Raw genomic sequence first — 12,990 nt, forward strand, 5'->3', positions numbered from 1 at the left:
CAGAGAAGTGGTTTGCAGCAAATCACCGCAGCAGTGACACGACGTTTTGAAAAAACAGAAACACAAGTTTGTTTTATTTTACGAAAAAGAATGGCAATATTTCAGTAAGTAAATACTATGTGGAAATATTATTATTTAATGCTTAAATCATGAACAAATACTATTTATACTCTGATACTTAAGTGTAAAAAAAATAGGGAATGGAAAATAAAAATTTCGAAACGAAACAAATTTTCCAAATTTTGCACAATATTTTCTCAAGATCACGTTCGCGTACATACAGATAAATAAGTTGCATTCTTGTAAGTTGTATTTCTGAATAAAAGATTATTTAAAAGTTAATATGTATGAAAAGCAAATAGAAGTATGTAGAGAAGTATGTAAAAATTTACTTTCTGTAAAAATTTTTAGTTATTTATAAATAAAATAAAAGTCTTATGCTTCGATAAACATCTATTGCAGTATAAAGTTTCGAAACTTACAACACTATTATTTGAAATAAAAATGAAATATTATTATTTGATATATATATTATTTGATATAATTATTATTATTATTATTATTATCTTATATGTACAACACTATTATTTGAAATAAAAATGAATGGAAATATTATTATTTGAAATATTATCTTGTATATATTATATTTCAATGAAATACTCATTTCACAATAGTATTTGTATGAGTTAATAAAATATTTGTATAAGTTATTAAAATATAAATTTGAAATACTATTTCAATGAAGTATATTATTTACTAAACTCGGCGTTACTCTCTTGAGGAAATAAAAATATTTATTTCTATTTATTCTCATTTACATATTTATTTCAAAAATCTATGTCTCACCAGCCCTTAACGAATGATGGTACAATAACTGAGCACGAATCTGTCAGAGTGAGGATGAACGAGCATTACAAACACATCACCAGAGTAATAAACGAAAAGGAAAAAGAATGTATCGAGAAACAAGCGAACATCACAGAATAACCTTCGTCCATGATTTCACCACGCGAGCATCTCCATTTCGCGTACCTTTCGCTGGCCGAAACACATTTTCGATGCTCCGCTTTGAACATTATGCCAACCGCGTGACACAGTCCACCTCCGTAGTCTGGCAAATCGTCGTGACTCAATTTAAATACGGTCAATTATTGCGAAATGCTGACTTGGCGAGCAGAACTAACTGCATAAACAGCCGGAGACGAGAACGACATTAGTAGTGTGAAAGTATCGACATTATGCCGAACACGAAGGGTAAGTGATCAGAGAGAAACCGTTCCAAAAAAAAAACTTTCTTCAAATTTCTGTCCATTTCCTTGCAATCTTTGAAACTTCGGCAAAAACCGAATTTACTGGTCGAATTTACCTCGTAATAATTTTTGGCAAGAGTGCTCCGAGATTTATTTCACATTGAAAACAATAGAAAAATAGAAAATAACAAGCAAATGAATTTTATTGTATATTATTATTCTTACTTTAATCTTTATTTTATTTTATTTTATTATTATTTTATTTTTTTTTATTTTATTCTTGCTTTAATTTTCAAACTCGTAGAATTATATATTATAGTTGACATGAAAATCAACAATTTTCATAAAATAATTGGAACTAATAAGATATTAACCTTCGTAATACTTATTACATGATTATAGAAATTTGTATTATTTGAATTATTCAGATCAGAGAATAAAGGAGATTTATGGATTCTTATTTTGAGATATTATGTATGTTATTGTTTCTTTTTGCTAAAATTATCGTTATTTTAATAACAGATTATAATTTAACAATGACCGCCAATAAAAAAAAAAATTGTGAATCACTAAAATTTAGAGGTCTCGATTTTATTTCTTGTTTCATGTTATTTCTCGTCCATGATAGCGATTAATAATTTAATTAAATTAAAAATTTCAAAATTAAATAATTCAACTCTGACATGTTATGATGCTCCACAGCTCAATAGTTAGTGAAGAGTTAAAATCAATAATGTCAGTTAAAAGTTGAAAACAAAAGAATTTTGTAGAAATTTCCTCCTTTATCAAGTATTTAGACATTCTTGATAAAACTAGTAATCTGCAAACGAACTTTTATTTCTCTTATTCGAATTAATTTAAGATCAATCAAAACAGAATGAATCTTCCAGCATTTTATACCATTTCGTTTCGACAATTATAGATCCGTTTGGAGAGGACGTGTCGCTTCTTTACCCGGACAATCACGGTGACAAGTTCACCAGGTTCGTCGAGACACCTTGTGAAACGCCGATAATCAAAGGTGTAGTAAATCAATTACGAAAATGGCCAGCAGACATGTTTTTCGCATTCCTGACAGCCTGTCTAATCATAGGAAGTCTGGTTTTCTTGATCTTCCTTACGGTGACTATTTGTGTGCCCACTGTTATCGGTAACAGGTGTCTAGACAATCTTCATTTCAGCAAAATTATTGCTTCTTAATAGAAAGAATATAGCGAGATAATAAAAAGCATCAGATGGACACATTGACAAAGACTGACTGAGTCATAATTTTCTCCCTGTGTAGGAAATTTATATGATATTCTACAAAAATATTTCAATTGTACAGTGATTTCGAAGAATTTAATGATAAATCTTGATTTGTTACGTATATTTACTATATTTACTATATTTGATATGTTGCAAGATAACAAGATTTGAAATTATACTTCCAAAAATTTCAAACGTGTATGTTAAAGTTCTATTTTTCTATTCTACATGGATTTGTGACAGAATATTTGCTATGTACTAAAGAATATTTTATATGTACTAAAAGAATCTCCAGAGACTATAGAATCATACCATTAATTCAATTTCAAAAGTAATCAGCTCCTTATTCGAGAACGCTATTCAATTCTTTTCTGCTTAGGCTCATTGTCAGTAGAATCTCTCTGGTCATATAAATTTCAAACATAAATTTTTTTCTTGTCTTATATCTGAGAATTTACGCTATATTTGTTTGTGTTACAAAGAATTTACTTATTTTATAGTTTATTATAGTGAGGAGCATAACTATACCAACAAGAAGATTAAGGTATACAAAAAAATACATATTGCAAAAATAATGCAACTTTTCAAAAGTTCAACAAAAAATATTCGTTAATTCAGTGATACCAGTAAAATTGGTCTATCACATCAAATGGACGATACAATAACACTTGTGTAAAAATATTTTATAGTCGAAAATATTTTGTAAAGAAGCTGTTATATTTGAACATAATTGTAATCCTAAGCTTAATGCAAAAAGTGCGCAAAATTAACTCAGAAAAATTTGCTCTTCTGATTTAATTCGCAATATCCGGATTTCAATTCTATTGAGATTATAAAATGATACGTACTGTAAATGTCTATCTATATTGATATTTGGTTAAATTCACTTTCGACAATTTGACTCTCCACTTTTCAGATCAATTTCTTTAATATTGGTCTCAACACCACAAAATAAGAAAAATTTTTTTTCGTAAAATTTTGTTTAATAGATAATAGACAATGTATGTAATTATATCACTTTTCTCCAGTCCTTGTTTTAGTTGAAAAAAATTAAAGAACGATGGAAATTTCATTCCAATCACCGAAAAAATTTTGTGTAAACTGTACATTAAAATAAATGTTAGTAAGTTATTAAAGTTGAAATATTCGATTGCGAGAAATTAAATGAATAAATTTTTTTTTTACAATATACGAAAAACTAAAGAAAACATTCATAATATTAAAAAATTGTACGTATTGGTTTTGATTCTCTAAAATGTTCTTGTTATGTTCATTCTTTGTATATCTTAATATCAATGGTTTTGTATGAAACAAAAGAATTTGTATGAAATCTGTTCAGTTATGGTTTATACTCTTCACTGTAATCAGATGTTTATTAGCACTAGTTTGACAAAAAGATAAAATAAGAAAAAATTCGAAGACATAATGTGTAGAGGACGATAAAATGTAAAGAAACGACAATCTATACAAGATTCGCTAAGAGATTAATCTAATTAGCAGTTAACTCATATTATACATATTATATATTAGACATTTTTATTAGTTTAAAAGAAGAATCCTAAAATGGAAATATCTTAAATCTCGAGTTGCGAATATTATTTAAATTTTTCAAACACCAAACTGATCAACATTATCTCTAACTTTCTTAACCAGATATCAAAATTACTAAAAAATAAATAAATTACTTCCACTAGTTTGTTTGTTGCTTATATATTATAAATTCAATGAAGATATAAATTAATTGTATATATAAACTCAACAAATATAAAAAATATAAATATATATAAATAAATTTTATATAAAAAGACAATTATTTTTATGTCCTTAGATTGCACTGATTAGTCGAAATCCTACTTTAAATAAATATTCCAAAGTAAATTTAAAAAAATAATACTTATAACATTACACAGTGGAGTTGATCAGTTTTTGGCTTCTCACTCATTTATGTATTGGCACTTAAAACTTCCTTATGTATTAAATATTATATATTTAAAGCTTACAATTTTCCACATTATAACGATTACTAAAATTATGGATTTTTATGTATTTATGAAAAATTTGAAAACGCAAGGACGCATAAAATAATATGAAAAAATATATAAAATATTTAAAGTACAATATATCTTATAATATCGAGTAAATAAAATAATTTCCTACTTAGATCTTATTTTTTTCAATTATATTATACATCCGCAATTTCCATTTAATAATTTAGTAACGTTAGTCATTATACAAGTTCTAGTTATGAGTTATCTCATTTGTTTCCTTAGATCTTTTGAAACTTTTACTTCGCAACATTGGTGTATTCTTTCTACCAAGAACACTTGCTCAATGATTTCCATAGACGACACGAAAATTTATCAAAATCAATTCACATGAAACTAAAATTATTCTATAAATCATCCGATATTTTAGAATGGAAGAAATCTCGATCCTAGAGGTCAGAACATCGTCCAATGTGTATTTTTTCAAATTGGCTAATCAAAATTGGTCCACGACAGATTACTGCTACATAGAAACTGCAGCCAGAAGACATCCAGACTTCAATGTAAGATCTCGAAGTAAATCTTTGGAACTTTAGAGTTTGTTCAGTCTAAAATGTTAGTAACACGACAATTTCTACCATAGGTGTATCTGATAAACTTAATAAAAGAAGAGCCGAACAGGAAAAGCTTGAATCAGTCGAGTATTAATAGAACAAGATTAGAATCTAAACTGAACGATCCGAATAACTATCATTCTTCGGTATCGAGTCCAGAGGATAGGCTCAGGCAACGATTGGTATTTGGAAATGGAAACATAAGGAACATCAATGTGTCGATCGATAAATTCTTCAAGGGGTGAGGATCGACTACAAACTTTTTCTATTATTCTCGTCGTTTCAATGATCTCTTTGTAGCTCGAAATTATCGAAAGTTGCGAAACAATTGGACGACGAAGTTCTGGAGATCGCAGCCAAAGCACAATTACTTTGGAGCGTCCCTGGTGTCGCGCTCAAACCGAACATGTTCTGCAATTTAGACTCGGTGAAAAGTTTTCTTTGCAAGTAAGAACGAAATTACAGAAACTGTCTCATCTTACACGCATTTCTGTGTATAATAACTAAACGAATATTTATACATTCATGAAAAATTATGAAATTATAAAAATATATTATGTAGAATATACATAATATGGAAAAGTTTATAAAATCCAAAGCATGTTATTGATATTTAACATAAATTTAATGTTTCTTTACTACCTTTATTTTTCGAATCGATTATTTCATTTGCATACATGCCTTATGCAAAATACAAAATAAAGTAAAATTCGTTAGATTGTTTGGCTTGAAAATATGAATTTGCATAAACATTGGCAGTGCAATGATAATGTATAAAATTGTGTTCTGTTCTTACAGTAGCAATGAAAACGAGTGTTTGCCAGACAAGCTAGCAACTATTGAGCCAGAAAATGACATTCAGGTAACAGGAGTACCATGTCAAGCTTTCATGGGGTTTGTGGTCCAAGAAATATCGAGAAACAAACACAATGGGAAATACACGTTGAAAGAAGCGTTGGAAACATATTGTCCAAGGTAAAATTAAATTAATTAAAATGAGATTATAAAAGCCTTGATATATCTTGATATATAAATAATTGTATTTCCTTGTAGACTGTATTATTGCCCGGAAATCCGGATCCTGAACTCGAAACCAAAGTGTCCGACGGATGGTTTAAACTGCCCTATCGTCTACTCGAGTATACTGATGCACATCGCATGACGGCCGATATATTTTATTAGAAAACTGTACACACATAAGTTATAAAATATAATTTTAAACAAAAGATACATTCGCTTCTTTTCTTGAATCTTTCCTTTTATTTTCGTTTTAATGACGATGCTACGCTTCATTTGAAAGTTCTCTGTTCGTACAGTCGAAGAACACCGAGCCACATCCAAATTTCTCCAACTAGACAACAAAATTTTCCATACAATTACTGTACGTATAATCAAATGTACAGCATGTTTCTAAACCGGCTAAAAAATAATTCTAAAAAAGAGTGTTTCGCTTTTGCAAAAGTCGAGTTTAAAAATTTGACTAATTTTCGATCGGACAAGAGTTATTGTACTGATATATAGGGTAGGTCACCATATATTGCCATCTAGATTTATTATTATTATTACGCGTAGCAAAAAATGTTTCAGATGAAGTTGAATCGAAGGTTTCCTGAGGGGCACATTTTGATGATACTAGTTTTCTTGTAGGTGGACGTGTAGAGGACATATGAAAATCATTAACGTTTTTTTTGAATGGAATCATATTTCTTATTGCATCAGTTGATGCACCTTGGTATTCTTTACAAAAAAAGTATTAACCTACTTGTGTTAAAAAATCATTAGTTTAGGAGACATTTTAATTTTAATTTTGTAAAATCTATGCGTAAAAGACAACGACAGTATAAATATAAGAATTCTACTATTCTTCTTCTTCCATGTCTTTCACGATAATTTTACGAAATTAAAATTAAAATATCTCCTAAACTAATGATTTTTTAACATAAATAGGTTAATACTTTTTTGTAAAGAATATCAAGGTGCATCAACTGATGCAATAAAAAATATATAGTTCCATTTAAGAAAACGTTAATGACCTTCATATATCCTCTACACGTCCACCTACAGGAAAGCTAGTATCATCAAAATGTGCACCTCTCGAAACCATCTGAAACATTTTTCGCTACATGTAATAATAATGTAATAATAATGACGTAAATCTAGATGGCAATATGTGGTGACCTATCCTGTATATTGTAGTTCAATTAAAAACGCTCAAATATCGAGAAAAATACGAATAATACAAAAAATTGTTTCAAATAAAAGCTGCATAGTATCAAGAAGAACATATAATCATTTTATCAATTTACGTCCTGTTAAGGTGAACATTAAAATTTTTTAAATGGGTACCTCTATTTTTTACTCTTTCATAGTCCTTATTTTACTAATTGATGTTCAGACAGAAACATCACAAACTTTAAACACACTGCATCATAATGACAAACAGTCAGTGACATGGAATGAAATTTTTCAATTTAAGACCTCGTTTTTAAGAAAATATAGTATAAACATATTTAAGATTTGATTCAGGATACATATTTCATATACTTGGTAAATTTTCAAAATTGAATGTTCTTAGAAATAAAGCGTCTTATGACAAAATTTCATTCGATATTTTTTACTTATTTTGTGCAAAATACAAGCTCCAATTAGTGAAATTCAAATATACTTGATGAATTTTTAAACTCAACTTTTACAAAAATTTTTAAATGAAAAAATGTCATTTTCTCGTGTTACTTTTAGACGTATTTTTACGTGTAGAATTACAGTCTAATCGATTGTACTGATTGTACCACGATTTCAGGAATACTTCACATATTATGTTGTAGAATTAAGATGTATATACATATTAGTAAAATTGTTCCTGTCGTATAAGACAAAGCTGTTGATATAGGAAAATGGGAAACAAATAACCAAATAGCAACAATAGCCTCACTGATACCACAAACAAAATCAGCCAGATAGAGAACTATCGATGGCAGACTCCATCGAGGAATTTCCTATAATATTTAGCGATTGTTAAAAATTAAAATTTTATTAGAAATTAAATATTATTACTATATAATTAATATTTATAATGAATAATATTCTATTATTGTAATTAATATTTATAACGAATAATATTCTATTATTGTAATTAACATGATGAATTATTATAATTAACACTCTATGTAAATAACAAAACTAATAAAACTTTCTTACCGAAATCAGAGAATAAATAAGCATGCCAATAGCCAAGAAAGAAATAATTGCATACGGCATGGAATAACCTAAGCTCAAAGTGATCACAGCTTTATGAGTGTAACCTTCAGCAATCTCGCCAGTGTCCAAAATGCTATACTCTATTTGACCATAACGAACGCTATGATAATTTACAAGTAGCATACAAGTAGACAATAATAAAGCTTGAAAAATTCTTAGTATTTCATTTTCAGAACTCTGGACACAATCAAGTTTCGTTCCCTTCATGTCTCTCTCGTTTAAAGAAGAATAATTCGCTTTAAATTTCCGCGCTAGAAATCCATGATTGATTGTCTAAAAAAGAGGTTCAAATATTCGTATTATTAGGTTAATTTCTGATTTAATTCTAATTTATGTAATTTTGGGAAGAAAGTATATTTCTGACAATATAATTCAGAGTTATTGAAATCAGTGAGAAAGACCAAAATAACTGTGAGTGTAATCTCAAATATCTAAAAATCATTGAAATCGTTGAAGTTTGCCGTTTAAAAAATATAAACTACATTTTTATAAATATCTTAGAAAATAAAGCTATGCGGCAGTAACATGTATATCGAGAATAATGACCTTAAGAACATATTTCGTGATCATTGAAATTAGTAAGGAGGACCCGAAACACGAATAATTTCCAAACGTATCATAAGTATTTCCCAAATTAAACATTTTTTTCACTGAATTGTTTCGTGATTATAATTTTTTATGATCATAAATCGAAAAATATAAATTATACGTTACATTACCATTTTAAAGCTTTAGAATAAATATAATATTTATTCCGTAATTGAAAATTGCACTAAAATTTAATACATTATAGCAATTTGTAAAACATTTGTAAGATATTTTTGTATATTTAAACTATTATTTTATTGTTACTATAATAGGTTAAAATATGAAATTATGTATTTTATTGTTACTATAATAGGTTAAAATATGAAATTATGTAAAAATAAGCCATGGAAAATGGAATCTTTGTAACTCTTCGCGAAACGAATGAAAAAAGTAACTTCATGAAATCGTAATTAATTAAATAATTTCGAAGAATTTATTAACTCACTTTGTCGCGTATCGACTGGATTTTATGAAAATACGCGTTCATGATGAAAATTTTCCTTTTTCCTCGACAAAAGTCAAAAAAATTACTAGACTCCTTGAAGTGAAACGCAGTACATAACAGAGTTATTAAAATAACGTTATTCAAATTGTTCACAAAGGGACGATTTAAAATTATATGGTAATAAACTGTGTATAACCTTCCAGAAAAATTTTGGCTTGAAGTTATTTTTCACTTATAGGAAAATGCTTCAGTATATATTTATATATCAGCTATGAAAAGTATAAGAGAACTTAAGAAATGGCACGTCGTTGGAAACGTTCGGGATTTTCCAATCTGAGAGCAGTGATTGGAAACAAAAATACGGTGAGAATATGAACACATGTGCGTGCGTGTACATAACGTCGTTAACGTTGCATTCATCGTTATGCAAATCGATCAAAAACTGATTGGACCAGATCGTCGATTCGTGAAACTTCGTTGAAATAATTATAAATTGTCGAAATTAAAATAAATCGATTATCCAAACTTGCAAAATTCTAGAAAAGCGTAATAGAAATTCTAATGATTCTTCTCTACCTATTTTTATTAAATTTGGACTTATTTTGGTAAAATTTTTTGACAAGCATAACCATGAGATTTCGATGTAGGCGAAAGATTAATGATCGTAGTGGACACTTAGTTAGTATTCTTTAGTTTTTGTCATTTTCATCAGGTGATGTTGAAAGATAGATAATTTGATTAATAATTTCCAGCGGATTGGACAACTGGCGTGTACCGTGTGCGACCATTCTATCATGGGACATTCTATCTACGTGATCATACTTGGCCTCATTGGGACCGTTAGTCGATCGTAATACTCCTTAATTGTTTCTGCATAATAGAACACCAGAGTTCGTGAATCTGTACCATTCAAACGAAGTTGATAATTCGTGAACTTCTAAATTTGATTCATCAAATATTAAGTCTAACTTTATTTCAAAGAAAAATTTTAGGCCAATTAATAAATAAATATTTTGCTTTTACAGATAAGAGAGAACACACTTGATTATTTTCAATTTGTCGTTAAGTTTTAAAAACTTACTTGCTTCAAGAATTATCATAACTTTTTGCAGTCAAGAAATTGTCGATTAATTTGAAATAATTCATATTTTACATAAATAATTAATATTTTTGTTATTCTAAAAGATTTTTCAAAGAATTATTTCAAACATACTAGTAAATCATTTTTTAATAAACTCATTTTTTTATTATTTTCCACATTATTTCTTCCTTTTTCAGATTTATTAATGAAATACTAATTTATTTTATAATGCAAGTAGTTCCATGCATTTAATTTATAATTTTTTATCGAAATATTGCCAAAGAACATATAAACTACGAAAGAAATATCGTTCCTATACAACATTATGAAATTAGTTTCCACAGTACTGTATTTGAAAGAAAATCGATCTAACAAATACACTGTCACACTAAATAATTAATGATGTAGGTGATTACAGCATTTGATATCGTTCGAATAATAAACTGCAAGCTGCCAGTCAGATCACCCTCACAAACCAGAAACAATGAAACTGGTAAATCATTCACTTCTCTTATTAACGTCAGAATAAATAATTTGATAACAATTAATCGTTCTATTATTAGTACCTACAGACGTGGAAAGGGATCTAAAGCTAATGACGTCGATCCTGGGAATAGAACACTACACTTTGATCATGCTGGGAGCAATCACAGTGAGTAATTCGTGAAAATTTCCCTTAAGTTCAACGTATTAAAATAAAACGATGTTTGTTTTCTAGGAATATCCGATGTTGCATACACCATGGCTCTTAATGCAATTATGCGTGATTATCGTAGAGGTCACTGTATTCTGCGTAAAAGTATTCTTAGATGGGCTTCACATAAAACGCGACGAGATTTTATTATCTGCGCTGACCATACATAATTGGCTTCAAGTGTTTTGTTTGTTCCACAGACAAGCTCGGCAATCTCGTTGAATTTTTAGGAATTTTTAATGTCAAAGAAAATTCATGTAAATTAAAGTCTTGTACACAATTAAAATCTTAAAAAACGTACACAATATAATATAAATCTTATATTTTACTATATGTGATATATATAATATATAATATAAAATATATTTTTTATTATATGTAATATATAAAAAATAATTATACGACGTATAATGACTGAAATTGCAGCCTACTTATTGTGCTGTGCCACAATTTCGTTTGTTTATTGATTCATACGTACATACATATGTACACATGTAATTTGAAAAACACGTGGCTAGCAGTTCGTTCATAACCTCAAATCTTTATTATGTATGAATAAATTAATAAAATCCAGTTACGATGCCATGGAAATTTGAAAAAGATGTTATTTACACATGCACACAGAGTAACAAAAAGAATGGAAAGAATCAAGATAAAAAGAATTTCTCGAAAGTATAAAAAATTAAAAATTTAACAAGACTATAATTAAATTAATATTAATGTTAATATTACATTATATAAATTTTATGACAGATAAAAACGTTCTATATGGGACTGATGTGTTTCGTGATATACTGTTTAAGTTGTATCACTTTCGAAGCCAAAAACCATTTTCCTCACGGGAAACTAATGACCAAATCTGCGGCATTTAATGCTCTTTTTCGACGAAATTATAGTAATGATAAAATAAATATTATAGAATCTATAATTCTATCGAAAATCTTTCATCTCTTTAAGTTCTCAATCTCTTGAATTTCAAGAAAAATATGCTTAAATATAAAATAATATAAAATTTGAAATTTGAAAGCGGAAATGTTAAATTTTAAAATTTGAAAATTTATGAGATTGAAAAATTAGATTTCCTAAATAAAATAAAACTTTGTTCGCAGATTTAAAAATTGTAATACTAGTAACGAACATACTCACAGGACTTATAACTACTCTGATGATAACTATCGCTGATAGATACGATATTCCCTACCTATATTTACCATGGTTAGTGAATACCATGAAAGGAATTGCTCTGTGTGAAGGACCAGCGCTTTTAAGCTTGGCCAATGTACTTCTACCTAACATTACTCTCCCCACTGCAACTTTTATACTTATAACTTTCTTTCTATATGGTATATGAATATATATTCACTTTTTGTGATATTATACTTTTCTAGATTTTTTTAATAAATTTTAATATAAATGCATTTCAGTCGAACAACTTTACATTTGGAATAATGTATTCATAAAATTCCAACACTGCTGGGAGAATTATCACAATGAAAAACTTTCTGTTATAGAAAAAACAAAAGAGAAGTTATTTACCACGCGTAATAAAAAGTTAATGTGTCAGAATAATGTTAATAACGAACTACATATTGGTATTGAAAAGTTGAAATCTGATAAAAAACCGATCGAATTCTATGACAACATTAACAAACAAATTTCTACTGAAATTCGTTTAAGGCCGATTAAAAATGCCACTAAAGATAATGATAATTTTATACAGAATCAATTATTGGATATAACTGGATAATTAATTTTTAAATGATGCTTATAATAATTTATGAGTAATATTAATTATCTCTAATTCGCATATACATGAATTTCAATTCT

The 12,990-nt window shown here is 28.1% G+C and overlaps 3 protein-coding genes across 4 annotated transcripts; 2 read left to right on the forward strand and 1 right to left on the reverse strand.

Moving 5' to 3' along the window:
• The first annotated feature begins 899 nt into the window (after positions 1 to 899).
• On the forward strand, positions 900 to 6,327 carry LOC122534963. Of its 2 annotated transcripts, none has more exons than XM_043666074.1 (7): positions 900 to 1,254; positions 2,173 to 2,407; positions 4,914 to 5,046; positions 5,127 to 5,338; positions 5,398 to 5,544; positions 5,896 to 6,072; positions 6,151 to 6,327. In XM_043666074.1, exons 1-7 carry the CDS (start codon positions 1,239 to 1,241, stop codon positions 6,257 to 6,259), a joined length of 1,029 nt encoding a protein of 342 aa, XP_043522009.1. In that variant the 5' UTR covers positions 900 to 1,238; the 3' UTR covers positions 6,260 to 6,327. The 2 variants fall into 2 exon arrangements, with proteins under 2 accessions (XP_043522009.1, XP_043522010.1); XM_043666075.1 differs by having other exon boundaries at positions 915 to 1,254; positions 5,899 to 6,072.
• A 16-nt stretch (positions 6,328 to 6,343) lies between these two features.
• On the reverse strand, positions 6,344 to 9,430 carry LOC122534958. Its single transcript, XM_043666067.1, has 4 exons — positions 9,389 to 9,430; positions 8,296 to 8,628; positions 7,940 to 8,093; positions 6,344 to 6,448 (listed from the first exon to the last, which is right to left on the reverse strand). The coding sequence occupies exons 1-4, from the start codon at positions 9,428 to 9,430 to the stop codon at positions 6,387 to 6,389; spliced, it is 591 nt and encodes a 196-aa protein (XP_043522002.1). The 3' UTR covers positions 6,344 to 6,386.
• A 2,143-nt stretch (positions 9,431 to 11,573) lies between these two features.
• On the forward strand, positions 11,574 to 12,910 carry LOC122534937. The gene is made up of 4 exons (XM_043666040.1): positions 11,574 to 11,835; positions 11,917 to 12,058; positions 12,273 to 12,506; positions 12,588 to 12,910. The coding sequence occupies exons 1-4, from the start codon at positions 11,743 to 11,745 to the stop codon at positions 12,908 to 12,910; spliced, it is 792 nt and encodes a 263-aa protein (XP_043521975.1). The 5' UTR covers positions 11,574 to 11,742.
• Positions 12,911 to 12,990: the final 80 nt, after the last annotated feature.

This window comes from Frieseomelitta varia, unplaced genomic scaffold, assembly GCF_011392965.1.
Source record: "Frieseomelitta varia isolate USP_RPSP 00005682 unplaced genomic scaffold, Fvar_1.2 scaffold_650, whole genome shotgun sequence".
NCBI lineage: Eukaryota > Metazoa > Arthropoda > Insecta > Hymenoptera > Apidae > Frieseomelitta > Frieseomelitta varia.

Excerpts from the sequence above, each read along its gene's own strand:
- LOC122534963 (XM_043666074.1), top strand. Across the intron at positions 5,047-5,126 it reads GAAGACATCCAGACTTCAAT|GTGTATCTGATAAACTTAAT; the intron begins GTAAGATCTCGA and ends TTTCTACCATAG. Across the intron at positions 5,339-5,397 it reads ATCGATAAATTCTTCAAGGG|CTCGAAATTATCGAAAGTTG; the intron begins GTGAGGATCGAC and ends ATCTCTTTGTAG.
- LOC122534958 (XM_043666067.1), bottom strand. The coding sequence starts at position 9,430 with ATGAACGCGTATTTTCATAAAATCCAGTCGATACGCGACAAA. Across the intron at positions 8,629-9,388 it reads TCCAGTCGATACGCGACAAA|ACAATCAATCATGGATTTCT; the intron begins GTGAGTTAATAA and ends CCTCTTTTTTAG. Across the intron at positions 6,449-7,939 it reads AGGAACAATTTTACTAATAT|TTGGAGAAATTTGGATGTGG; the intron begins GTATATACATCT and ends TTTGTTGTCTAG.
- LOC122534937 (XM_043666040.1), top strand. The coding sequence starts at position 11,743 with ATGCCATGGAAATTTGAAAAAGATGTTATTTACACATGCACACAGAGT. Across the intron at positions 11,836-11,916 it reads ATAAAAAGAATTTCTCGAAA|ATAAAAACGTTCTATATGGG; the intron begins GTATAAAAAATT and ends ATTTTATGACAG. Across the intron at positions 12,507-12,587 it reads TATAACTTTCTTTCTATATG|TCGAACAACTTTACATTTGG; the intron begins GTATATGAATAT and ends AATGCATTTCAG.